Source organism: Neofelis nebulosa, chromosome 2, assembly GCF_028018385.1.
Source record: "Neofelis nebulosa isolate mNeoNeb1 chromosome 2, mNeoNeb1.pri, whole genome shotgun sequence".
Lineage (NCBI taxonomy): Eukaryota > Metazoa > Chordata > Mammalia > Carnivora > Felidae > Neofelis > Neofelis nebulosa.
In genome coordinates, this window is record NC_080783.1 from 271,152 (window position 1) to 298,893 (window position 27,742).

Below are 27,742 nucleotides of genomic sequence, written 5' to 3' on the forward strand. Positions count from 1 at the left end.
CCGGAGAAAGCCCATGGTGCTGTCACAGGGTCTCTGGTGGGGAGGCGGCAGTCCTGGTCAGGGGAGTGGGCGGCAGCAGGAGGGCTCAGAGGGCGCGCCCTCGCTGGCACTCAGGGTGGAGGGAGGGCCCCGGTCCCCACCCCGGGGAGCACAGGTGGCTTCTGGGAGACGGGAGGAGGTGGGCCAGCACGGGCCCGGGCCTCCAGCCAGAAGCAGCCTTGCAGAAGCCTTCTCAGGGCTCCTGGGAAGAAGGCGGCTGCTGCTTCGACTGTTCCAGCTCATGCTACTCTGGGTGTCCCCTAGAGGCCGTGGCGCAGGCTCCCGGACTTCCTCACCTGGGGAGCTTTTGTCTGCCTTCGCCCCCTGGCAGCTGCCATGGATGGCAGGTGGGGGCGCTGTGTGACTCGTGCCGAGGTGACCGGACGAGGCCAGTGGGCTCAGCCCACCTGGAAGGACACTGCTTTCAGAAATCAAACCAAGGATGGGGCGCCTGGGTGGCTCAGTCGGTTAAGCGGCCGACTTCGGCTCAGGTCATGATCTTGCATTGCCGTTTTTGAGTTCAAGCCCCACATCAGGCTCTGTGCTGACAGCTCAGAGCCTAGAGCTGCTTCAGTCTGTGTCTCCGTCTCTCTCTGCTCCTCCCCCACTCACACTCTCTCTCTCAAAAATAAACATTAAGAATCAAACCAAGGCTGACACCACGCGGGAGACACTCTCCACAGCCTCTCTTGTCGAAGGAGCCGCTGTGCGTCGTCCTAAAATCGAGTTCCTTGTCTTTCACTCTGGGGACCACGAGGCCGAGGGCAGCATCACAGCCCACAAGCTGGTGGGGGCAGGACGGGCTCCTCGTGCGCCGCTCTGGGGACGAGAGCTGCCCACACCTGCAGGCTACCAGAGCCCCACCCCGAGGATCTTTCTGTGGCATCGTTGAGCCCAGGAAATGCTCTCATCACAGCACCTAGACCTCCAGTAGAAATCAAGACACGGACAACAAAGTGTTTTCTACTGAAACGGTTATTATTTGCCATTAAGAATTGCAAACTACGCTACGAGGAATGAACATTTTCTTCAGTAAGCCTTTTTCAAAACACACGAAACAAAGCTCCCCGTGGGTCAGGCCATCACCCTCGCCCCCGGTTCGTACCGACGGCAGGGCTGCGGCAGCGCCCCGCGCCCCCAGCCCGCGGCAGCGGCGGCACACGTGTGGTCCAGAGGGTTGCAGCCAGCCCTCCCGGCTCCCCCGGCTCTACCTCACGGATGGGGCGCAGGACAGACGGCCCACACGAGCAGGGACACGGAGCCCTGGCGACACGTCCTGGCAAGCCCCGGCGGGCCCGGCGCAGTCTGGGCCCGGAACACGGGGGCTGAAGGCTGCAGCTGCTGACGTTAGAGCCGAGAAGGGTCTGGAGACGTCTCCAACTGGTGCAGAAGGATGGGGCGCCAGTTTCACACCATCAAGCCTTAGGCTTTACCCTGTGGCCCCAAACCACCTAAAACCTCACCACGAGGCAGCCCCGAGAAGGACAGGGAGCCGGAGGAAGGGCCTGGGGGCCCCAGGGCAGCCCCCTCCCCACCCCCTGACCCAGACTCGACCCAGGGGAAGCCGGCGACGGGAAAGCAGCAGCACGGCGGCGGGGGGGGGGGGGGGGGGGGGGACGCGTCTTTGACGCCAGGACCCACAGAGGAGACGTGAGGAAGGCACGCCCCACTCGGGCATGACCTGCAGCTCCGAGGCGTGTCCCTGTCCTAGCGAGTCACATGCACGGTGACATCTTTGGATTTCCACCACGCCCCACCACTCTGCTGCTTTTCCTCCCAAACCAAGGAGAAGCCTTGCCGTTGACTCTTCCGGCCCGGTTTCCCCCCGAGGTAGCCCTTAGAGAAAGCACGGTGGCGGGGCGGAGGCCGCGGAGCAGGCAGGGGCCGAGGCTGAGTCCACAGGCGTCCCGCCGCACACGCCTGCCCTGCAGGTCTTCTGAAGTGGACAGGACAGAAATTCACGTCCTTGTGACTTCAAACAGGATTTTAATTCCAAAGCAAACCCAGAACCGAGCGCCCAGGAGGAAGCAAGGCAGAGGCGACGCGCCAGCGCGGGGCCGGCAGTGTGGCAGGGAGAGCTCTCGTGAGTGTGACGGGCCCTGCTCTCGGGGGCTCCCAGCCCGGCCGCGCTGGGTTTCCCTCGGTGGCTCCCGGCTTGCGCCTTGTCGCCCAGACAGACCCTCTGGGCCCGAGCAGCAGCAGGGCTCACGGGGGGGGCTCCGTGTGAGGGCAGAGGCGGCACGGGGCGCGGGCGCTCAGCGGACGGGCAGGCTGGATGGATGAAATGCGGCGGCACCAAGCGCCCCAGGGCGGGTCTGGGCTCTCGAAGGTGCCCCCAGTGAGGGCCAGTGGAAACCGTCCCCCAGCTCCGGGATTTTCAAAGAGACAGGATTTCGAAGTCTTCATCTTCTGAGTCAAAGAATCTTTCCAGTCGCTCTACGTCAGAAGAATCTAGGAGAAACGAGCCAACGCCTCATCCGGTGCCTGGCATGGGACACCTGGGGCGCGGGGACGAAGCGACCGGTGCCTGTGTGCGCACCGCCCGCCGCACCCTGCCTCTGGCCTGTTTGCCCTCGGTGCAGCAGGAGCCCAGAGGACACCGGGCCGCTGTGGGTCTCGGCCGGCCCGGAGCCTCAACCAGGGGAGGGCGGGCCAGAGAGTCCCTGAGGCTCATCTGAGGAGAACACGCTTCTCGTTGGAGCAGAGAGAGAGGCTAGGGGCTGGGTGGGCAGGGATAACGTCCTGGGGTTGGGGGGGGCGGGGCAGCACTCCCTTCTGGGTTCTGTCAGACAGTGGACTCCGTCATCAGCCTCCAGGATCTTCTCAGAGGGACAAGGACACGAGCCCTGTCATCGTCACGGAGACAGACGGCTTCAGGAACCGGATGTGCTCCCGGCCTTCCTGCCGAGGCCGGGTTTTCGGTACGCCGCAGGCTGACCGACGTCGGAGACGCGGAGGGCCTGAGTGAGGGAGGCGGCCTGGGCCTAGAGCCCGTGAGCAGCAGGAAACGGGCGTCCAGCTGCGGCCTGCCGTCCCAGAGCTGGCGCCCGTGCCGTCTCGGAGACGTAGCGCGTCCCAGCTCTGACGGAACCCAGGGGCCGCGTGAGTACCCCCGGTCACTGCGCGTGGGGCAAGGGACAGCCCACTTGTGGCAGGGGACGGGCTGCCGGGCAGTACCCCTGGTCCCACACACACCACAAGCAGTCACATCTGGGGTCATACAAATCTTAAAGGCCAAAGGCAACCGGAAAGGCAGAGAGACGGGGACAGAACGTCACACAGACCACAGGACGGCGCACCTGACACGTGGCCCCGCGGCCCCCCACACTCACCTAAGGACAGGTTCAGGACGTCCGGGCAGGCCAGGTGGGAAGGCTGCTGTTCCACCAGCTCGAACATGGGCAGGGCGCCCCCGAGCAGCGACAGCTGTCAGCAGACACGGCCGGCCGTCAGACACGGCCCCAGCGCCCCCGCTCACCAGGCAGAGGGAACTGGGGACAAGAAAGGGGCGGCAGCCTCCGCACAAGAGGCTCTCGACCCTCTGCTGAGGCAGGTGCTGCCGCCCCTCGGGCATCCACGTGTCACCAGGTCTCCGGCCACGCGGGGGGCGGCAAGTGTGAGGCTGGCGAGCAGCCTCGGGGGCAAATCCCACTTACCGCCTCCCTTCACCGACACGACAGCGGCGAGCCAGAAACCGAGGCGCACGAGCAAGGTCCGAGGCCGACGCCACAGCCACGACCACGCGAGGGCCACGGCACGCTGCGAGGTGGGACCCCAAACCGGAGACGGCCTTCCCCCCCTGCCCCGCAGGCGGGGGACCCGCTACCCACCCTTCTGACGCGCTGGCACCAGTCGTCAAAGTCCTCCTCGGTCTGACAGAAAAACCCCTGCAAGAGAAACAACGGTGAGCAGCACGCGGCAAGGCGCGAGAGCAGGGCCCCCTCAGACGCCGTGTGGACCGCGAAGTGGCGTCCACCCTCCTCTGGAGGCTCTGCCCCAGCTGACCAGACACAGAGGCCGTGCACATTTTAATGGCCTGGCCGGCAGCAAAGGCCCCTGGGACCCACCACGTGCGGCCCAAGTGGGCCTCCCCCGCCCAGCGGCACCTCGACGCGGGGAGCCCTGGGTCCCACGGAGTCAGTGAGGACGGCGCACTGTTACAGCCACGTGCACAGAGCGCCAACCCTGCTGACGAGTTACGAGAAACTCCAGGCGCCAGCAGAATCACAGGTTTTTACCACGAACAGGAGCACGGGCAGCACCCTGCAGGGAAACGGTCTAGTTTCTCCTAAGGAGCCCATGCGCAGCACCCTTCCTATCAGGCGAGGACGCGGCGTCCACGGAGCTGGCTGTCCAGGAGGCTCGGGGTACCGAGCACTTCGCGCAGCTGCGTACTTCGCGCTAGCCAGACGGGAACTCGACCCTCCACGCCCCAGCCACGTCCCGCCACCCTCAGGCATCCTCCCCGGGGCCACCAACCTCAGGACATGACACAAGACCCACAGACCCTGCGTCCAGATGTCTGTCTCAGGACCGATCTGCCTCATCTGTGACTCAATCACTCCCCAAGGGACATCATTACTTGCAGGCATCTTGGGCCTCGTTCCCCATCATCAAGTACATTTTGAGGGCACGCAAGTTCAGAGAAATCACCACCCCAGATCCCAGCCTTGGAATCAAGAGAGAAGGAAACTGATTCTTAAGGACGATCTCACAGGCACAGAAGTCAAGAAACTTAAAAGTCAACCCAAAAAGCCCACAGAGGTGGTGCAGGGCAGTGGGCTGGGCAGGCCGCCGCTGCCGCCGCTGTTACGGGGGCTCACTCACTCTCACTGCGCTCTGGCTCACACCGAGGCCGTGAGGGCCGCGCAGGGCCACGCAGGATGACGGCCTCTGGCGGGCGTGAGTAGCTCACGAACATCGTTAACCCTTTCATGCCCTTTGCATTCTAAACCAACACGTTGGGGGAAAAAAAAAATCACGAGAATCTGAAGCCTTTCGGAAACTTCCATCCTAAAGCAGCAGGACTGAGCACAGGACGACTCAGAACACCAGCCCACGTGGCCGGAGAAGGCGGGACGGGGTGGGGGCGCACCACGGCAATGGACGGGTCGAGCTCCCTGACGCCCATCCTGCTCGGAGGGTGCTGGCAGTGGAAGCTCTCGTCCGGGATGAAGCAGCTGTCCGCAAACTCCACCGCGGGCTGCGTCGTGTGCGGATCCAGGTAGATGAGCTCCTCGCCTGCGTCAGAGGACAGAAGTCAGCAGACGGGGAGCGGCCCGGGGTCCCATTTCAGACCCGCTGCACCGAGACCCACCTGGCTGGGTGTATCAGGCCGGGAGAGCCGGTGGGCCGCAGACGGGGCGGGAACCAGCCCACTGGGGAGGCCGGCACCGGCCAAGAGGGGACACAGACCACCCGCGGGAACGGGACACCCGGCTCGAGCCGACGCCCTGAGGACGTGCAGCCTGCCCCCTCTTCCTCAGCTTCGGGCCCACCTGAGCATCCCGCACACCCACCACTCACCGACGTAGCCGATGAAGTAATGGGCGCTGTTGGGCTTGCCTCCGATCACGCCCAGGGACTGGGGCATCATGAAGCAGTGCTGCGGGACACAGGGGAAGCGGGGCGGCTCAGCATGCTGTGCGGCAGCACAAGCCACACGACCGCCAGCCTGTGTGTCCAGGGGGCACCCCCCTTCCCTGCCAGCCCCAGGCCCGAGGGCGGGACGCGGGAAGGAGAGCCGGAAGACGTGGTCCCACAGAGCTTAGCCACGAAGGAATCCGCGGTCATGTCCAGGGAAGCTCCGTGGGGGCAGCGGGCCTGCGGAAGGGGGACGCGGGCGCAGGGAGGAGGTACGGACTGGGCTCGGTGGCCCGTGCGCAGGGCAGATAGGCGTGGGTGGGGGGTGGGGGAAGCGGTGCCCCGAGGCTGGGTGCTGGCAGAGACCGGAGGCAGGGGGAGCAGAGGCGCAGCGGCCAGTGGAGAGGCGGTCAGGACTGCCGGGAGCGGGGCCAGCAGTCCACAGGGTGCCAGCATGGCCACAACAGCAGGGCTTTAGCAACAAGCGGCATCTCGAGCCCCCTGCCGGTGGGCGAGAAGACGCCGGCCCCCACCCACCTTCAGAGTCTCCACGTAGGCCTCGTTGATGTCCGTGAGCCCCAGGCGCAGGGGGATGAGAAGCACCAGGGGTCTCCACAGTGCCAGCCTGTTGCTGACCTCGGCTCCCGCGGGGAAGCCGTTACAGTGCCGGCCGGGATCCGCAGGGAGCGCGGCGGCCCCCGCGCACGGAAGACCGCCCCTGCACAACCTTCCTGAAAGATGGAGACGGGCTTTCAAGGGCCAAACAGGGGCAGGCGGACGGTAACCCAACAAAAACAAGTACACAATCATCTGGTCTTAGGAAAAGGGGATAAAAAGCCAAGGGCTTAAACACAATTCAAACTTGGAAAATACGACGATTAATCCTGCCACCCACAGAGAAAAAACCAGAATCAAACGTTTTCTATGCATGTCCAATATACAGTTGTTACTGTGAAGTAAAGTGTCCCGTGAAACCATACAAGCAAACACAGCCGTGCGCCCGGCGACAACACGGCTCCGTGGAGGCACGGGGCCCCTCAGCAACGAGATGCTTTCCCTCCCTCATGAACGCTGCTATCTGCCGTCTACACCTGCTGGTGATCCCTAACCGACGTGCTAACAAGGGGGCTGGCTGGTCGTGTGGACGGGGATGCTCCAGCAGCACCCGGTCCGTGGTTTCTGAACACCTTTCCCCACTACACGGAACCAGGGCTCCTCAGGGAAACCACCGACCCCAGGCCTGGGGCAGAGAGAGTGCAAGATGAGCCTGAATCTAGTTAACGCCCAAATGGAGGACTGGACAATGATGACGACAGAGCACGTCAGAAAACAGCACGAACCTGAAGGGGTGTCCACTCACCATGCTTGGAGCAATGAGTAAGGACCATAACGTGTAACGCATAACCCGCTGAATAAAAAGAGAATCCCCAAGTCCAGTGACTCACAAAGTTTCCAAGTCGAAATGAGGAGAAAGGGGCACCTGGGTGGCTCAGTTAAATGAGGAGAAGGCAGGCAGAGAGGGCTCTTCTCGAGAAGGCCAGCCAGTGAGCCGGCCGGGGAACGTGGAGGAAGGACGGTTAAAGAGCCACCGTTCCAGGCAAAAATCCTCAGAGCACACTCTGCATCACCCTCAGATCTCAGCGATCGCAGAAGCAGAGACACAGCCAAGCAGGTGCCCCGAGGAAGCACCGCTGCTGGGCAGAACCTCCACGGCAGCTCTACCGGTGGCCCCCGGGGTCTGCTCGTGGGCAAATGTTTACTCAGATCCGAGTGCGAGGAAGCAAATACACTGAGTGTGGGGCGCTGTATCAAACCGGCCCGGGTTCTTCGAGAGGTCAGTGCTATGAAAACCCAGGAAAATAAACCAAGGGGGCAAACCATCAGATCAGAGGAGACCGCGAGGCCCCCGGACCACAGGCCAGGGCTGCGGAGCGGCGGGAAAGTGGGTGTGCCAGAGCACCCCGACTGGGGATGCAGGAGGGAGGTTGATGGCTGAACGAACCCGGGATTGGAATTTCCCAAAATGCGTAGTTGGGGCATCGGGTGGCTCAGTCGGTTAAGCGTCCGATTCTTGACTTCGGCTCAGGTCATGATCCCAGGGACTCTGCACTGAACGCAGAGGGAGCCTGTTTGGGATTTTTTCCCTCCCTCTCTGCCCCTCCCCTGCTGGTGCTCATGCTGTCTCTTACTCTAAAAATACATACTTGGAAAATGAAAGAACGGGTGAGGAAGGGATTCAACTTTCTTTTCATCTCTGGCTAATCCTTGTTTAATATTGCGATTTATTGTAAGAAACACGTATTTGGTTTTCTAGCAGAGCTCCTAAAACCCTTTAATTTTCCTAAGTGATGAGGCCCACACAGGTGTCTTTCGTTGCACGAACGAGGTCACTTCCCCAAAGCTTCTACGGGTGGGCCGGAACTTCCAGTCCCACACCTGACCTCTGGGGAGAGGGGCTGGGGCGGAATCGATCCCCAACGGCCAATGATTCCATCAGCCGTGCCTGTGTAACAAAGCCTGTGTAGAGACCCAAAAGGACCGGGTTCGGTGAGCTTCTGGGTGGGTGAGCACGTGGAGACTCGGGCAGAGTGGTGCTCCCGGAGAGGGCACGGAGGCTCCACACCCCTTCCAGCCGGCTGTTCCTGAGCTGCGTCCCTTCCAACACTCTGGGAATCTACTGAGTTCTGAGAGACGCTCAAGCAAGTTAACTGAACCCGAAGAAGGGGTGGTCAGAACCCCCCATCTACAGCTCAGCAGCACAGGCCACAAGCTGGTCTTGGCGCTGGGGTCTGAAGGAGGGGCATCGCCTTGTGGAACCGAGCCCTCGGCCCGCAGGGTCTGACGCTGCCTCAGCGCAGTGTCCAACTAGGTTACAACGTAGCATAGTTACACCCAGCTGGTGTCGCAGTACTGCTTGGTGTGGGGGGCGCAAGCCCACGTAACAGAACTGATGTCAGAATCTTACCATCTAATTTCTGAAAGCAGATTTCTGGGCTTTTCCCCTTTTCTTTTTTTAATATTTATTTTACAGAGACTGCAAGTGAGGGAGTGGCAGAAAGAGAGAGAGAGAGAGAGAGAGAGAGAGAGAACAGAAGATCTGGCAGGCTCTGCGCTCACAGCACTGAGTTCAACGTGGGGCTCGAACTCGTGAACCTTGAGATCGTGACCTGAGCCGAAGTCAGGTCATGACGAAACAGAGCCACCCACGTGCCCCTTCCCATTTTCTCTTCATAAAGTTACCTGGTGATGTTATTACTATTTTGAAAAAGCCAGCTCCAGAATTTATTAGTTCTACAATTCCTTCTTTTAAATCATCAATCAATTGGTCTTTATTAATACCACTCTTCCTGGATTTCTTCAGCTAGTTCTGTTGTTCTTTCCCTAGCTTCTTGAGTATACGCTCGCTTCGTGTGTTGCCACTTTTTAGTATCTGGCAAGCAGGCCTGCAGATACAGGCTCTTCTGAGTTCAGGGGACATCAGATTCTGATACGCAGTCTGTAAACTTCACTTCTTTTGATCCAAAAGCTAAGGCCGGTTTCAAATTTCTAGGTAGTCTCCGTTAGTTTATACACGTGGACACTTCGAAAAGGCATGTTCCGTGGCCAGAATCTAGAGTTTAATGTGTATCCGCTAACCCCTCTTATGGTGTGATCGGGCCGCTCCGTGACTCCATGTTCCGTATACTCAACCTGTCACCTAGTCTGTTTACTGTCCTGTGACACTTTCCTGGTTCACTGCATCTTCATCACTAGCACAGAATCTCACGTGGATGGGCTCAAGAAAGGACGGGAGCAGGGCCTGTCACTGCTGCACTCTGGGGACCCACCAAGGCTGCACGTGGGCCCAAACACTGCAAACGTCCTGCTGTTAACGAACAACGGGTTTTCATTTGTACCAGGCACCCACTGGTAATTCTGTCGTGCTGCTCTAACATCCTTATCATGTAAAAGCCCCCTGTGTTTCCATCTGTGACAACAGCTGAACGCTGCCTGTGCCCCCAGCTCACAAGCCGGGCCACTGCCTCGGAATGCTGACCTGTCTCCGCCAGCATCTCCTGTGGCAGAAGGGAGACAGCCAAGCCAGTAGGATCACCTTTCTTCAAAGGCAGCTTATTCTCATCGTCATTTGGGTGCTTATAAAAGTGTCTCTTTATCTCTGCAGCTTGGAAGTGTCACCAGGAACACGCATATCTGAACAACTCTTGGTTAAAAAGTCGGAGGTCTCCAGTCCTACAGATAACACCTGCTCTGGAGCGGGGAAGCTTTCCTCCCGTTCCTCACGGTCATCTGTCCTTGCCTCCCGAAAATTCTATCCACAGCCACCTCTGCTTTATCTCTGCCACCAGGGTCTTTCCGCCACATGCTTTCTCCGGTGTGCTCGAGTTTAGTTTCCCTTCATTTGTGCACAACACCAGATTGTCAATCTGTAATTCCCCAGATCCAGTGACTTCCCACTGTCTGCTTGTTCACGAGGGTCTAAACCCACTGACGCAAGTGCTGGCAGGGGCAGAGGCTGCTCTGGGTGTCCTGGCCGGCCCCCCAAGGAGGGTGGGCAGGTGGGTGGGAACATCCCAACCAGCAAGGCCTCCCCTCGCCCAGCACACTTCCCCTGAAGAGGAGGAAAGGTGGGAAGCCCGTGCTTTCCCTGGGGAGGGGCTCTGGGGGTGCTTCCGGCTGACCCTGCACACCCGGGGTGCTTCCGGCTGACCACTCCCGAAGCGGCTCTGAAAACTAGGTCGGCCCTTGCTCGGCCACTGCTGGTTCCCCACCACTTGCTTTGCTGAATCAGAGCTTTCCCTCCTGCGCCCGCGACCTCAGCCCCCGTGACTACAAAGAGGCTGCCCTCAGGCCTTTGCAGCAGCCCACGGGGCCTCCCCTGGGGCTCCTAAAACCAAAAGCATTAGCACAGCCACTGGGAAGCACCTCCGTCTACTCCACGCACCCCTCACCCCTCAGGTCTCTGCACTTCTTCAACCCCAGTGTCCTTGCAGGTTGGGTTCTGATGCTGTCCTTCCTCAGTCGTCCCCGTGACCAGCATACAGCGCTTCTGACTCAGGAGGGGAGGACCACGGGGCCCTGATCACGGCCGGGCGGCCACACTCACCCCGCTTAGGAACCCTCCCCAGAACAGACCCATGTCGTCCTCAGACAAACCCCGGATCTGCACCTCGTCTCCAGCAGCGCTGCCGCGGGCGACCTAAGACCCCGAGAGCAGGGAGCCAGCGTCCAGCCACGTGGCTGAGTCTCCTCCAGGCGCCGGCCAGCACCCTCCCCACCGAGGAATGGAGGTTCCGGACAGCAGCCCGTCCCTCAGCCCTCCTGGCACCGCACCAGGGAGCCAGCCTCGCTCGTCTGAGGGCAGGTTGGGAGGCTGACTGGGTAGACCCCAAGGTAAGCGGTTCCCCTAACAACGGGGCCAAAAAAACCCTGATGTGTATTGGGAAGTGAGCAGACAACAGACGGTTGTGACGTTTCACTGACAGAAGAGGCCGCTGTTGACGCCTGTAAGGACCGCTCTCCAAAACGAGACACACACTGGGAGGGGCCGTCTACACGCCAACAGGAACCATTTCCAAGTGAGAAAATCAAGTGTCGTTTCCCTCATTCTCTGTATGTTTCCAGAGTTTCCAACGTGTCACAAACATTTCTAGAAACAGAATGCGAGGAGAAGGCAGAGGGAAAAGATACATGTCCTTCTGTGGGGGCCCTGGTCGGCCAGCCCTCAGGGGACACAGGGTCGGTGAGCTGGGAGGGCGGGCCGGGCAGAGAACCGCTGCCTGCTGGAGGCCCGACCCTGGCTCCCCGGACACCTCATGGACGCTGTCCCCCGGCTGAAGAGGGGAAGGGCCAGTCGGCAGCGGGGAGCAGCAGTGCCTCGGGCCCAGGTGCGCTTGTGGCGGGGGCCCCCCACCCGCCGTCACAGCACAAGACTTCCTCCCGCAGAGCAGTTGGCTCACAAGGCTCTTTCTTATGTGACAATCTTCAACAAGACCGGAGGGAGGGAGGGAGGGAGGGAGGGCTGGGGGTGGGGAAAAGGCATTCCCGAGGGAAAAACTAAGACGTTCGAAAGAGTTTTGTCGGCTTGGTAGCACAAGAGAATGTCAACTCCAAATTCAAAACTCACTCTCTAGAGGCTATCTGCCAGATGGAGCCGTTTTCCTCCTGGACTACCACTTCAGCATGCCTGGATGCCTCCAGGTTTCCCGTGGATCCTTCCAGAGGGAGGGACAGAGCTATGCTCCCCTTTCCTGCTGCACGCTGGCCCGAGAGGGCGCAGCGGAAAGCCATTCCTGCCTTTCCTTGCGGCGCACGGATGCCCGGGAGGGGCTGACCCAGCACGCCGGAACACTTCACTTGCCACGAGGACACAAAACAGCACGGGGCACTAAGGGCCCCAACCCAGCTCTACAGAGAATCCGGGCCCTCCCCCGAGCCTGGTGTGCGCTTGAAGAGAACAAGGGGTCCCCCGGCCTGCGCGCGGGGCGCCGACCCGCACGCCCGGGGGGGCCGCCCAGCCGCCCCCGAGGCCCACCAGCCACAGCCCCGCACGCCCGTTCACTTACTGATGTCCTCCATCACCACCGTGTTGTCCATCGCTACGTGGACTGCCAAGGCGCTCCACGTGTCGAAGACAGCAAGCTTCCTGACGGAAAAGGGGAGAACACACCAGTAAGCCTTCATCATCAAAGACATCCCACTTGTGCGGGGCAGGTGAAGGAAAGAGCGTCAAATGCTCTAGCGGTTTCTGCGGATGAGAAAGATGACGACCGAGATGGTCAGCACCACAGGCGGGAGGAAGGCCGAGGCTGCGGCCCGCTGGTTCCCACCCGGGCCCCGCGCACCCTCCGTCACCCGCAGCCTCCACCTGCGGACACAGTCCCCGCGCCAGAGCCCTGCGCGGCATCGCCTCCTGCCCCAGCTGCACGCGGAAAGAACTGGGGCGCGAGCCCCGCCTCAGGCACCGGGGGTGTGGCCGACCCAGGCGGGCCCAGCCCCCCGCTTCGCCCAGCACCTGCACACGCAGCTCCAAAGGTGCCGGACTGACCAGCACTCGGGTCCTCCCACAGACATCTGGTTTCACAACTGCGAACAGCAGCGGAAAAGAACCGAGGCCAAAGACAAGATTCTGAAGAAACCCAGAGAGCGACCGAAGGTGCAGCGGGAAGGCGGGCGAGCACACCCTGGGTGCTGGGTGACGGGGAGGGGCCGCCCAGGTGACAGGGAGGACCTGGTGTGTCTGGGGACGTACGTGGAAGGCACGGGGCAGCCACACAGAGCCGCTCCCGATGGGAGGCCAGAGTGGAGGCCGGGGGAGCGCGTGCAACACGCCGCTGGCTGCCTCCCTCTTACGTCTGCCGAGGGCCAGGTGCGGGCCCGAAACCCACGGACGCACAAGACACAGAGCAGCCCCTCGTGAGGCTGACGTTCCGAAGAAGCGTGTGGGCGGCAGGCGCCATGGAGAAGCACGGAGCAGCAGTGGGGGGCACTTCCAGGGCAGGTGCAGAGTGCCTGGGAGCGAGCACAGGGTGGGCAGAGGAGGCAGGGCCCCGCGTGCGCCCACCGCTTTCCCTGGACTCGGCTGGGAAGCCCCAGGACGGTTCCGAGCAGAGAAGGGGCAGTTGGTCAACTTGCACTTTGTGGAAGCGTCACCTACTGCTATTTCCACAGAGACTCGAGAATGACAGAGAGAAAAGGAAGACCAAGGAGGAGGCAAAAGACGGGGCTTGGGCCAGGTAAGGACAGGGAAGCGGTGACCCCTGGTTAGAGTCTGGACACACTGGGACGGGGTGTGCCGAGAAAGGGTCTGGCAGGATCTCAGTTGTTGGCCTGAGTTCTGGAAGGACAGCACTTGCCATTCCCTGTAGAGGAACAGGCTGGGGGGGGGGGGGGGGGGCAGGGGGGCCGGCTTTGGGTTCTGGCTGTTAGGTTGACCTGCCCCTCAGACACCTAAGGGGTGATGCTGAGGAAGCATGTGGACCTGGGCCTGGAGGCTGGGCACGTGGCTCTAGGAGCCGGCTGCGTGCACACAGCAGCTGAGGCCGGTGCTGACAGGGAGAGAGCGGCCAAGGGCCCAGGCCGGCCCTGCGGTGCTCCCGGATGGGGCGAAGCAGCCGCAATGGAGGCATCGACAGGGACCAGAGAGCATGACCGTGCAGCCCAGGGTTTCCAAGAGAGAACACCTGCATCGAGGGCACCTGCTGGACAGCGGAGTAAACAGAGGACCCAAACCTGGCCTTCAGATGTGACCACTAGACTGACAGCAACCTCGAAGGAGCTCTTCAGAGCAGCAGCGGGGACGCGGAGAGAGGGAACAGCTGAGACAGGGAGAGTCCACATGCAGAGCCCGCGGACAGACCCCGTGTCCAGACACGCAGAGCACGTGGAAAGCACCCACGCAAACCAGCACACCGCACAGACCACACACACGGGCCACGCAGAGAACACCCGCAAACCACGCACACCACACAGACAGCACACCACACTCACGCGGACCACACAGCCACGGCACACACGGGCCACGTGCACCGCGGACCACGAAGACAGACCGTATGCACGGAGCACACCAGCAGAGTCACGTGCAGACCACACACCCTGACCGCACAAACAGGCCAGGCACACGGGCCACACAGACCGACCACGCGCGCGCACCATGCAGGGAGACTGACCGTTCGCAGACTAGGCTCCCGAGGCACGCGGGGCTGGGCCCAGGGCCCTTGAGGGCATGTGGTGGGGGCTGAGCAAATGGGGGGCTGGGGAAGAACACAGATGGCGGGCGGGCTCGGGGCTCAGCTAGGAGGCGGACGTGCGAGAGAAGGCAGCACCTGGGTTCCTCCAACCCAGGAAACGCGACCAGGGCAGCCGGGCGGAGCTGGCAGCCCGTCGCCGCAACGAGGAGGAGCGGGCTGGGGGCCGAGGGACAAGGGCCGGTTCAGACCCGCTGAGCGAGGAGCCTGGGAAGAGCCCGGGGGGTGGGCAGCACGTGCACGAGTCAGGACGTGGAGGGAAAGCCGCAGCTGCAGACACGGGGCCCCAGGAAGAGGCAGAGCCCCACGGTGCCCACGCCATACTGCCGTCGCTCCAGATCAGCGTCAACCTCCCAGACCCTCAGAAAGCACCAGTGGGTGGTCCGGGTGACACACACGGGCCCCACCCGAAGTGCGCCATCTGGGTGAAGATGTTCATTTATCGGGAAACAGAAATTCCACACAGGAGATCACTTGGTGCAGCCGCCCGTGAGGGGAAGAGGGGAAGATCCCCCCACGGCCTTCAGCAAGCGAGACTCAGCGGAGTCTCGCGCTCCACTACGCCCCAGGACTCAGGAGGGACAGAGCTTGGCACGTACTTGAGCACCTGGGCGACCGTGTTGGGCCCGTACCACTGGCCGATGGACTTGCCCTCGCCGACTCCCATTTGTGCTGCAGGAAACAAGACGGGATGAGTGACGGGCACCGCAGCCCGCAGCCCTCACCCCTCACCCCCCCACCCCCCCGAAGCGGCAGCAGCAACGCTCCACAGGAAGCCCGCACGGGCGCTCCCACCCCGGCCTCCAGCGGGCCCTCCCCACGCACACCAGGACGCTTCCTCCCGAGAGGCGCGGAGGCCACGCCAGGGCTGCCCTTCACTACGAGCCAGGACCCCAGCCCCTCGGTGAGAAGCAGGAGGGCCGGGTCACTCAGAGCTCTGCTTCTCCCCTGCCCCGCGGGAGAACACGAATCAACACAAGGAGCACTCGGACCCCGCGAAGGGCGCAGAGCGGGACGGGCCCTCGGGGGCAGGGTCCGGCTTTCACAGCCCCGCCGGTTATGGGCCGGAGTGACCTACATACAGCCTCACGCCTCGCACACCCCACAGCAGAGCGGCTCTCGGGGGACCCCACACATCCGCAGCCTCCCACCTATCTGGTGAATGGAGTAGTAACTGTCCTTTCTGTCGATGAAGGCATTGAGCACGCTGAAGTAGCTGTCCGGCTGCCTCTTCCGCTGCGTCCACCGCCAATCTACCGGAGACACGCGGAGGTCAGCGGTACCCAAACAGCAGACAGAGGCCTTTATGCTTCTAGAACACCCAAGCCACAGGGATACCCTTCCCTGAACCTTCCTGACGGTAACAAATTCTCCAAACTTCTAAATACGTATGAGCTAACCCACCGGAACAAATCCACGCAGAAGACAGACGTGGTTTCAGTGACTTTATAAAGAGTTTTTGAAAGACAAACGCTCATCAGTATCCTTCACAGTCACTTTTTCGAGCTGACGAAACCCAGGGGGTCACCACTCAAGAAAACCCTGAACCCCAATCTCTGCTCCACCAGTGATCACTCTGGGTGACCTCACCCCACAGTCCCCTTTGCTGAGAACGCTGCCATCCCCGCGCCATGACTCACCTCGGCCTAAATGCCGGCACACCAGGGCCTGGGCAAAGATCATCTGTCCACACCGCAGCATACAGCCCCAGCCTGTGTCCGAGGTGGGGCCGGTCCCCCCTGGCAGGGCAGACAGACAGACAGGCCTCGCTGTCAGAGGGCCCGGCGGGCCAGGAGGCCACCGGCGGGAGGCCTGGACGCCACCTCAGCTGCACCCCAGGTGACAGGCCATTTAGAGCCTGCTCATGCCAAGGGCACATTCAGTGGGCAGTGACACACCCCGCCATCCTCTCAAGATGGGTGAAATATGTGAACGAGTCAGTCGCAGAGAATTAAGAGTGTGTGGAAAACATGAAAAGACAGGAAGCCTCGTGAGTATCTAGGAAACCTGAAGCTGAATCAGGAGCCATTTTCTAAGCCCCAGAAGGGCAGAGACGCAGGTGCTGCGAGAGCGGGCAGGGGCGCGTCGGCCGCAGGGCAGGAGCAGAACCGGGCGGTCAGCAACAACCCCGTGCCCTGGCAGCGGGCCCGCCCCGGGGCACAGAGGGTGTGGCCACCAGGCAGCGCAGCTCTGCGTGCCCTCTGGGATGGGCCCTGGCATGCCAGGAGACACCTGTACGTCCTATCCACCCGCAATTCCACAGGAAGGAGCTGGAGGAGCAGAGATGCCAGGGTCGCCCCAGCTGGCTCCACTGTCCCCGCCCAGGTCACCTCAGAGCCTCGGACAGCCCTTCCCACGAAGCCTCTCGGGCTTTCAGAGCGCAGCGCCCCACACAAACTAATCCTTTCCGCGTAGCCAGGGCAGGAAAGAGACCACGGTGGCCCTCACAGGCAGGCCGCGTCCTTCTCGATGACTTCACCAAACCGCACAAGGCTCCTCTCAGCCTGTCCTTCTGTGCCCAGACTGCAGACCCGCAGGACAGCGGGGTCCTGCCAGCACCGCCAGGCACCCCCACCCCGCCTCAATCCCAGGGCACAGCCGACAGGGCTCATCAGACAGTGGTGTGTGGTGGCACAGGCCTCGGGTCCGCACTCTGCAACGCTCCCCGACAGGCACCATGGCTCGGCCACACACACCTCACTCCAGGGACGCAGGAAACCGCGTCTGGGTGAGGGGCCTGAGACCAGCCACCCGTTGGCCTTCTGGTGCCCCACCACCTCCAGTGTCGGGTTCTCCAAACGGCAAAGGCCAGCCCGAGCCCCGGTGCCCAACCTCTGTCCACCCCCAGGGTCCCAACGACAAAGGGTCACTCTCAGTGGGACGTACGCTCGTGCTACGTATGTAGGCACGTACGTATGCACGCTGCCCCTCAGCTCTCCCACGGCTAAGTGTGGAACACATCGGAAAAGGTGACGGGGGCGGGGGTGAGGGGGGCGCCTGGGTGGCTCAGTTGGTAAAACGGCGGACTTTGGCTCAGGTCATGAGGTCATGGTTCATGGGACTGAGCCCCGTGTTGGGCTCTGAGCTGACAGAATGGAGCCTGCTTGGGATATTCTCTCTCTCCCTCCCTCCCTCCCTCTCTCTCTCTCTCAAAATAAATAAACTTCAAAAAAAATTTAAAAAGTGACGGATACAGGGCAATGGCTTCCACACATGCTGGCCCCATAGCAGGAAGCAAACCGTCACCACCACGGCCCGGGGACAACACTCAGACACACAAACTAGATCCTCCTGGATTGACATGCTGTGTGCTACGGTAACACACCAATTCGTGTCCCCTTCTGTTCTGCATTTTTAAATGCCGGTTGTGTCTCATTATCCTGATCTCAAGTCCCAGGAAGAAACCTTGACTTGCACACTGATAATCCCTGCCCTCAGAAGAATCAGGAGTCCTGGGTTTGGCCCCTGACTCTCCCACACCAGGGGCGAGCCCTCAGCTGGCTTATATTTAGTTCAGGTTGCTACAACAATTAAAACGAAGTGGACAAGGGGCGCCTGGGTGGCTCAGTCGGTTGAGCGGCCGACTTCGGCTCAGGTCATGATCTCGCGGTCCGTGGGTTCGAGCCCCACGTCGGGCTCTGTGCTGACAGTTCAGAGCCTGGAGCCTGTTTCAGATTCTGAGTCTCCCTCTCTCTGACCCTCCCCTGTTCATGCTCTGTCTCTCCCTATCTCAAAAATAAATAAAACATTTAAAAAAAAAAAACCAAAAAACAAAACAAAACAAAAAAAACGAAGTGACAAATAACTAGCATCCTGAAGTTAACTGTCAAGTTTCCCTCCTCATACGACGTACGTATCGTCACAGGTTGTAACAGACAGAGTACTTACCAATGGCTGGGAAGTTTTTCCTGTATGTAAACCAAAGTCTGGAGGCCACGTCGGACAAGATCTCATCCTTTTCTAGGGATTATTTAAAAGAAGAAAACACAGCCTTAACTTGGTAGATCACGTGTCACAGAAACTTAGCAGGTAACTATTATTACCACAAAACGCTTTTTGTAGACTGAGCCCCGTGAGCACAGCAGGCCTGACCACGGCTAATACCTGTGGAAATGCTGTATTTTCTACCCAGTATCCACAAAGGCTCTGAGGTCTCCGGGAAATCTTCAAATTCGGCAAATCGAAGAGTGTCGTAGGTCAGAGTAGCTATTGAAACCAAACACACAGTGATCCCATTTTTATGATTTCAGAGAACAGCATCAGAGACTATCTCTAGCATTTCCGTATAAAGAGCTAGGTGGAATTCTGCATGTCTGCCGGGTTGTGCCAGCTATCTGCCCCCCACCCCCACCCCCCTCCCCGCCCGAGCCTCACCTTCCGGCAGACACGTAGGTGAGGCCCACTGGGCCAGGCCCAGGGCAGGGAAGAACTTAATTCTTTTTTTCTTGTAAGAGTTTTTTGTCTTTGTTTTTTTTTGTTTGTTTTTCCAAGAGAGAGACACAGAGAGTGAGAGAGACAGAGGGGGAGAGAGAATCCCAAGCAGGCTACACATTCAGCGTGGAGCCCAATGCTGGGCTTGGTCCCGTGCTGAGGCCATGACCTGAGCCAAAATCTAGACTCAGGCGCCCCATTAAGTACTTGTTTTAAATTTAAACCTACAGGGCAAAAGTAGCCCTGGCATCTCAGTGCGCACGGGGGCCTGCAGACTGAACAGACGGTGGAGTAAATGTCCCCTAGGAGCATGTGTCCAGATGCCGTGGGGGAAGGCAGGCACTTCAGGGGCAAGAAAACAAGCTCCTGGACGACGAAGCCAGATGCAGAGGGCGGGACACAGACTCCCAGAAACAGACCCAGAGGCCCCTGCGAGCTGTTTCCGCCTCGCCGACGCTCTGAGAACAAGGCCACCAGCTCCCACCTGCTAAGGAGGTTGCCGTGTGTGGAGCTGGCAAGTCCCGAGCACCACTTAATACTGTGTTGCTTCTACTAAGAACCTAGAGAGGCCCAGGGTCCCTCTCTGTCCTTGGACCCGGCTGAGGAAACCCCGTGCACACAGTCTGCAGACCCGGCCGAGCACACACGGACACCTGCGAGGCAAGGTGCACAGTAGGTCCCGGGCCCCCCAACTCTGTGGCTGCTCCTCATGGAACAAAAACGCACAGCTCTCATCTGCTAGCTCCCAAGCCTCAGTGGCACCTAGTCCCTTGTACCCTTCACCTGTAGCTTCCCCAAGATCTTTGGAAAATCTAGCATAATAGTTTCTCCCACATCTGAATTTACTTTTTGACAACAGCCCCACCTTTTGGTAACAACGATATATTGATTTTTAAAACCCCAAGACAAAAATATTATAAAAAATCATCTGCAGCTTCACACCCAGCGGTGAATCTCCTTCCAGAAGGCTACGTGTGGACCCACACACGGAACTACACCACACCCGTGATTTCCTCCTCTCTGTTCTGGACAACGACGCGGTCAGTCCACACAGACACAGAGCTCCAGCAAGTGTCCACCAGTCTCACAGTGTCCCGCTGCACAGATGTCCGTGCCCTGAGCGCTCAAGCGCCCGGTTTCCTGCGTGAACGTCCCAGCCTATCGGTCCGTGCTGTGTGCAATCCCCTGGGGGTGTCGGGGGTGTGGCGCTGGCAGTGGGGGTTCAAATCCCAGCTCAGGCACTCACAGCTTCTAAGTTCTTTGGGCTCCTTGACCTCCTGGTGTAGAAATTTCCTTACCCATAATACGGGGGGGTAGGGGGGAAAGTAACAGGATGCTCTCGCAGTGCGACTGCAACGTGTCCGTGAAATCCTCCCCGCGAGGCGCTCACACAGAAGCTGGCAGACTGAAGGGCTCCGAGGTCAGCTGGCATCATTAATATCGAGGACGAGGACGCAGACCTGAGGCTCAAAGGCACGCAGCTGTACTCCCCCCACGAGGCGAGGCCGCGCCGGAGGCGCGCTAATGCCCGTCACGGGGCTGGCCACCAGTGCTCCGCCAACAGAGACATCCACAGCAGCAGAAGACCCCGTGCTGGCTACTTAAAGAATCCCCTGGCCGTCAGGAACCCAGACCCAGCCCTGCCTTTTTTTCCCACCCCAAATCAGATGGCATCAGAACCGTCTTGCGCTTCCAGAGAAGCCTCGCCGCCCAGAGCGCCTGAGCAGGACGCAGGCACCGGGGCGTCACTCGCTGGGCTTCGGGCACATGCAGGGGCCCTGCTCGGTGCGTGGGACTTGCCCACGCTTCCACCATGCGGAAGAGCCCCAGCCCAAGGCTGCCTCCCCCTCCTTTGGTAGGGACGACTGTGGTCTCTGCGCACAGCTGCGAACACTATGCTGGAATGGACTCGAGTTCCGCCTTCTCACGGGGCCGTAAACACCGCGATGCCCGTCACCTCTCTCTCCATCATCGGGACCTCTGGGCCGTAACCCACGCGGACACTCAGCTATTCTCAAGGAGGAAGGAGGCAAACAACTTGTCTGGGCTCAAGTGACACCACCACAGGACCACACTCTCATGCTGCTCTACGAACGTCTGAGGTCCTCCTACGGCCGCAGCCGTCAACTACGGGTGAAGGGGTCTCTTACGACCCTGAGGGCTACCGAGTACTCCGGGCGGCATCTCCCCCGTGCACCGCGTCAGGGGTGCGGCACACGTCAAAGGGCCACCACTCCGTGTGAAAGCTGGGGCCCCTCTGAAGTTGAGAGGTTTTCATCAACGAGGCGGCAAAACGCAAAGCAGGTGTATTTCTTAGGTTTACTAGCGAAGTTTATAGGCAACCACGCCAACTTCAGAGGGAAAGGAGTAAGAGGCGTCCCTTTAACACCGGTCACCAAATTTCGTACCAGAGCTAACAAAATTATGGGTTGCGCACCCTCAGATCCTTTACTGCCCCAGCCAAAAGCAAGCAAGGAGCCAGACACTTGAAGGGAATGAACTACACCAGGGAGTGACCCCAGCTCTTGCCAGATCAGCAGGAGCCTTGAAGCGAGGGCACACGTTACCTGCGGGTCCCCAGAGAGTGCTGCCGTGCCCCTGTTCCCCATGTCCCCTCACACCACTGTTTCTCCTGCTCCTGCCCCTCCAATGACCGCCCCGGGGGGTGCAAGTCACATCCCATCCGCCTCTGGAACCAGCTGCAGACACGCTGCCCCCAGCGCACCGCGGCGTCCTCAGACAAGGACCGTGGTCGCCTCCCGGTCCTGGGGGACACTGCCTGTCGAACACACTCCCCGCCGTGTGGAACCAGAAGGCTCGCCCTCACTTGGTGGTGACCTTTCTCTGCCTTGGTCCTCTTATCGGTAAAACAGGGACGGTGGTGAGGAGGAAACCTGAAAGGCTCTGTGCCACAAGGGGCGACAGGAAGTGAGGTTCAGGGTGGGTCCCCTGAGAGCGACCGAGCCGGCCACGCTGGCAATGCCACAGCCAGGAACGAGAAGCCCCCACGCTCTGTAACTGAGTTGCGGCCCCCAGGGACATGTGAGCAGGAAGCTGGCCTGGAACACAACCCGCAGGAGCACGAAACTGCATCTAAGGCCCAAACCTCCCTCATAGACGCAGGGCCGTGCTCAGAGCGCAGACGCCAGCCACTGCGACGAGTCCCCTGGACCTGCGGCAATTCAGCCCAGGAACGCAACCGAAGGACCCCTCGTCCCCATGCGGCCACCAGAGTCCTGCCCGGCAATCCCCCCGCCCCAGAGACGTCGGGACCCGCCTGGTGTCCCCACAGCCCGGCACCCTCACGGCGCCTGGACCACACCAGCAAGCTCCTGGCCCTTCCAGATTGTACTCTCCAACAAAGACAATGTTTTCCTAAATGCATGCACGTCCGAAGTTCAACTTTGTAGCTGCCGGGATATTTGGTTCTGGGCACAGAGAGCCCACCTCACCTGCTGGCTGCAGGATGCACGCCCGGGTCCCCTGACCACGGAGTGGGGACACAGCCACTGGCTCTGCCCAGGGGTGTGGGGACACAGGCTGGTGCAAGGTCCCAGCAACATGTGCGGCACGCAGCCGTGGTTTTCAGCACCCCCTCTTCCTCTCTTTCATATCCTCTTGGGCCTCACATTTCATGGGATGGAACTAAATCTCCCTTCCCCTCAGAGAACACTTTTGCCGTTCGTGTTAACTTGGTCAAAACACGTATTAATGACCCTGCAGAACGGAAAATGTTACAGGAGACCCGTTCAGAAAACAGTTCAATAGACAAACCAGCACTTTCCTCCTTTAAAACTCAGCTCGCGGGGCGCCTGGGTGGCGCAGTCAGTTGAGCGTCTGACTTCAGCCAGGTCACGATCTCGCGATCTGTGAGTTCGAGCCCCGCGTCAGGCTCTGGGCCGATGGCTCGGAGCCTGGAGCCTGTTTCCGATTCTGTGTCTCCCTCTCTCTCTGCCCCTCCCCCGTTCATGCTCTGTCTCTCTCTGTCCGAGAAATAAATAAAAAACGTTGAAAAAAAAAAATTAAAAAAAAAAAAAAAAAAAAAAAAAAAAAAAAACTCAGCTCGCAACGCCTGAACAAAGTGGCCAACACGGGAGGCCACTCGTCCACCAACTCTGCTCACACCGGCCGGCGGCCTCTGCCTCCTTCCCAGAGAGGCTGCGGCAAACTGATGAGCCCTTTATCTAATTTCATCACCATCCCGTGTGATCTCAATCCTGTGTGAAGCAGTTCACATACCTTCCACGTTAAAAAGGGTCAAATCCCGAAAAGAATGCCAGTCTCCCGACTCCCAGGAAATGACTAACCCCCACTAAGGTGACGCGCAGGACGAGAAGGGCTGACAGGTGCCATTTGCCATGAGAAAGGGGCTCCTTCAGAGGCACTTGCGTTCAGTTGGTCACCTGGGTCCCAGACACTTGATTTTCCACATTTTCCTCCCTGATCACATCCGGAAGAAGGAACAGAAAACCCTTTAATAGCATGCTAATTCCATCAGGAAAGAAATGTTCTGATTTATGTTATTAATTTGACAGAAAAATAGGGAACTGTGCTCAACGAATGTCACCAATTTCTCTCCACTTAGTACCAATCACACTGTAACCCAACCAGGGAGAAATACAAAATACACGCACCACTAGCTCTTTTCAAGCTTACTGTAAAGCATCACGTTTCAAAGACATTTCCCCAAAATATCCACAGCTTCTGAGAGATCATGTTTTATAAACAAAATCAAAAGAGGCGTTCTCCCTTTCCTTTAAAAATGTTTATGCTAAGGAGCACCTGGGTGGCTCAGCCCCAACTTCCGCTCAGGTCGTGATCTCACGGTTCGTGAGTCTGAGTCCCACATCAGGCTCTGTGCTGACAGCTCGGAGCCTGGAGCTGCTTCGGATTCTGTGTCTCCCTCTCTCTCTGCTCCTCCCCTGCTTGTGCTCTGCCTCTCCATCTCTCTCAAAATCTCTTAAAAATAAACATTAAAAAAAAAATGTTTACACTTAAATCTTTTTAATTTAAAAAAAATTTTTTTTTAACATTTTATTTATTTTTGAGACAGAGAGAGACAGAGCATGAACGGGGGAGGGGCAGAGAGAGAGGGAGACACAGAATCGGAAGCAGGCTCCAGGCTCTGAGCCATCAGCCCAGAGCCCGACGCGGGGCTCAAACCCACGGACCGCGAGATCGTGACCCGAGCGGAAGTCGGACACTTAACCGACTGAGCCACCCAGGCGCCCCGTTTAATTTTTAATTTTAGACACAGAGAGAGTGAGAAAGCAGAGGAGGGCAGAGAGAGAGGGAGAGTCTCAAGCAGACTCCACACTGTTACCACATACCCTGATATGGGGCTCAAACCCATGAACTGTAAGATCACGACCTGAGCCCAAACCAAGAGTCGGATGCTCGACCGACTGAGCCACCCAGGCACCCCAGAAAATGTCTGTTTAAAATAGCAGGTTTGCAAGTAGTTACTTTCTAAAATCCCTAATAGTTTACATGAAGATGTTGGCGGTTCAATTCTGAATAGAAGGAAGAGACAGGAAAAGTACCCGGAACGTTAGTGACCCCAAGAACTAGAAAATAACGCGCTCATGAGCACACCAGACAGAAGGCCACTCTGAACCCTGCTGCCCCACAGGGATCAGCAGCCCCTCTCGCCGTTTACACCTTCGTGTTACAACAGGCCAGCTTTACGCGGCAAACTCTCCAAACCGAAGTCCTTACAGTGCAGAGTGGGGAAGTGTCACAGATTGAAGCTCTGCTTCAATTACCAGCCACGCACCAGACACAGCGCGAAGGCCTGCGCGCACAAGGTGCCAGCTCTGTCCTCAGGGGACGGGCGGTACAGCTCTCTAACCGCTGGCACCAGTCAGTTCCCTGAACCCAGAGCGTGTCTTGACACAAGTGCTGGGGGCTCAGGGGAGAACACAACGGGCCCGTAGCCAGCCTGCCACCTTCTGGACCCCTATGCCCCCGCCGGCAGCCCTGGGCACCCCTCCTAGGCCCCTTCTTCTTCCTCCTCTTCAGACCATCAGCGACTCCTCCAAAGTGGCTTCCCACACACTTGAACCTCTAGTCCAGGCCCATGCACTCAGCTCCAGGCCGGGGACCCAAACCTCCCCGGACGTTGCAAAGCAGATGTCGAATAATAGTCAACATGTACGAAGCCAAACTCCCAACAGCTTCCCCACCAGCACCACTCCCAAGGTCCTCCCTGGCAGTTTCTCAGCTCAGGCCACAAACCTCAGCCCCACCTTCGACTCCTTCCTCTCGTCCCCTCCTACCGCCCCATCACCTCCAACCCACAGACAGTCCTGTTGTCTCAAGCCTCCAACACATCCAGAATTTGACCCAACTAAGTAAGGTCCACTGGGCTTCCTTGCAACAGGCTCCCAACCAGAGTGTCCCTACTGGAGCCTCCCTACCGGCCTCCTGGCTTCTGCCCTTGCCCCTCTCAGCACAAGCAGCATTCCCGGACGGAAGAGCCAGAGTGAGTGTGTGCAACACATTTCCCATCACGGTACTCCTCCACTCAAAACCTCCCAAAGAGTCACCAACTTGCTTAGAATAAACAGCCCAGTCCTGTGCCTGGGCCCAATTCGTCTCTCTGCCTTCAGCTCCTAAGCTCTCATCCCACCTGCTGCACCCCGGCCACAGTGGGCCACCTGCCCTTCCTCCTACGCTGCTTTTGGGTCTCAGTTAAAACTTACCTCTGTCTGCAGAGACACCCTGCCCATGACTCCAACCCTCCTGGCCCACATCCCGCTCCCACGTGAGCCGCATGGCTTTTGTCTATTCTGTTCACTTCGCTAGCCAGGGCCTAGAACAATGCCCAACACAAACCTCTCACTCAACAATAAATGTAGTTTATCAAATGGATCACTGTAAAAACAGAACCACCAGGAATTGCGTAAGATTTGGTCAAAGAAGGCAGAATCCGTAAGGACTCCAGGGATCAGGGGAGGCTGGATCGTTAATCATCCCTAAAAGGATGCACAACATCACGTCAGGAAAAAAACCCTCCACTGCAGCTTACAGACACCACACGTACTTTTATCAGCATCAACAGAGGCCCTCAAGTGCGAACACCTTCTGGTACTTTGAAACAGCTTTGGTGTTTTCCCTGGAGACGACTTCAGGGAACCACCACGTGACTACCCCTAACTTTAACCTGCTGATGTTCACGTGCACGGCAATACAACCAGCATTAAACCATGTTTTCCCCCTTAACCAACTCTCCCATGTCAAAGGTCTACAGTTTCTGAGCAGGGCTAACTTCAAGAAAGTGGATAAATAATTCTATTCCTTTCTCCACCCTGTGCCCCCTGCCCCCAGCAAACAGTAAAACACTCTCTGACACTTCTTTTTAAAACAAACCTCACAAAAAATAACCTCTTTAACCTGCTCTTTTGGGAATCTGGGCAACAGTCTCCACCACAACTTAACACGTTTATTATTTTTTTTAATGTTTTTATTTATTCTTGAGACAGAGAGAGCGTGCGCGCGCGAGCGAGGGAGGGGCAGAGAGAGGAAGACACACAATCCAAAGCAGGCTCCAGGCTCCGAGCTGTCAGCACAGAAGCACAGAGCCTGACATGGGGCTCGAATCCACAACCCTGAGATCATGACCTGAGCTGAAGTCACAGGCTTAACTGACTGAGCCTCCCCAACACATTTAAAGGACAAGATGCTACAAATCATTGAAATACTGGCCATATACGTTTGCATTCATTTCCAAACTGAGATTTCAGTAAGTTTTTGTTGTCATTGCCAGAAGAAAGACACAGCAGACAATGCCATCCAGGATGACAGGTGGGATGAAACCAGGTGGGGGAGGGGAGCGGTGCTTGAAGGCCAATCACTCCCTATAATGAACGAAAAGGCTAAGACTGCCCTGGAAATGCTTTCAAGGCTACTGAACAAAGACCCAAAATAGCTTGCCAGCAAAAATGAAGGGACGGTCTCTCCTCTGAACAGAAGCACGATGAGACAGACCAAAACACCACATATGCGGATATTCGCACATGTACGTGTACACACGGATAATACACACACCCTCCCGCTCGGCCACATACTTTGCATTAGGACCCCAAGAAGTTAAGTTATGATGAGATGAATTCAGGTGCTCTCTTCAACCACGGAAAGGAAGCTGGCATGATCTACTGGTCACTGAATTTAAAAAAGAAGAAGAAGAAAAAGAAGAAGAAGCGCGTGCCGTGAGTATGTTTCTGGCCTCCAGAGAGTTCAAGAGTCTCCTCCACTTCTTAATTCCTGGGGCATGGGGAGCGGGTGGGGGAAGACAAGGCATTCTCCGGCCGCAGTTTCTAGAGCCAGCTCCGCCCGACCCCCAGCAAGCGCCCGACACCGAGGCGGTGTCCCGTCTCGGACGCCACGCCGCCCCTTCTCGTCCGAGCTGGCCTTGGGCCTGTCGCCGGGCGCCCGGGCGGGACCGAGAAGGCGCCGAGACACGCAAACACCCGCTGTCACATCCGCGCCGGCCTTCCCACGGACGCCGTCCCCGCCCCGCTCCGCGTGGAGGCCAGCTCCGCCCCGCGGCCCCGCGCCCAGCCCTCACGCCCGCCGAGGCCGGGCGACACCCCGGCGGCCGAGGGGCCAGGAGAGCGCCGCCCGCGGGTAGCCCAGCGCCCGCTCGGGCCCTCACCTGCGTCCATCTTCCCTCTCCGGCCGCCGACTGAGAGCGGCGTCGCTCCGACGGTTCCGCAGCGCGACGCGACGGGCCGCTGCCGGGGCCAATCCGGGCCTAGCGGGAGCGGGCGGGGCCGGAAGTGAGGGTGGAAGCGCACGTCCGCCATCTTGGCGTACGGCGGGGCCCAAAGCCGAGGGCTGGGCCCGCGCGCTCGGCTCCCTGGCGGCCTGCACCGTTCGCTCCGGAGACCTCGGCAGCGACCCGTTGGGCTAGCGGAAGCAGACGCGGGCGGGCGGCGGGACCC

At 59.2% G+C, this 27,742-nt stretch overlaps 1 protein-coding gene across 4 annotated transcripts; it reads right to left on the minus strand.

Moving 5' to 3' along the window:
• Positions 1-996: 996 nt before the first annotated feature.
• Positions 997-27,719, minus strand: ATG4B (autophagy related 4B cysteine peptidase). Of its 4 annotated transcripts, XM_058698431.1 has the most exons (14): positions 27,454-27,511; positions 26,867-26,960; positions 18,471-18,572; positions 18,255-18,326; positions 16,007-16,105; positions 15,518-15,619; positions 14,966-15,038; positions 12,186-12,265; positions 6,160-6,353; positions 5,566-5,644; positions 5,135-5,280; positions 3,870-3,926; positions 3,372-3,465; positions 997-2,490 (listed from the first exon to the last, which is right to left on the minus strand). In XM_058698431.1, exons 2-14 carry the CDS (start codon positions 26,871-26,873, stop codon positions 2,417-2,419), a joined length of 1,179 nt encoding a protein of 392 aa, XP_058554414.1. In that variant the 5' UTR covers positions 26,874-26,960; positions 27,454-27,511; the 3' UTR covers positions 997-2,416. The 4 variants fall into 4 exon arrangements, with proteins under 4 accessions (XP_058554414.1, XP_058554412.1, XP_058554413.1 ...); XM_058698429.1 differs by lacking the exon at positions 26,867-26,960 and having other exon boundaries at positions 27,454-27,714; XM_058698430.1 differs by lacking the exons at positions 16,007-16,105; positions 26,867-26,960 and having other exon boundaries at positions 27,454-27,719.
• Between the last annotated feature and the right edge of the window lie 23 nt (positions 27,720-27,742).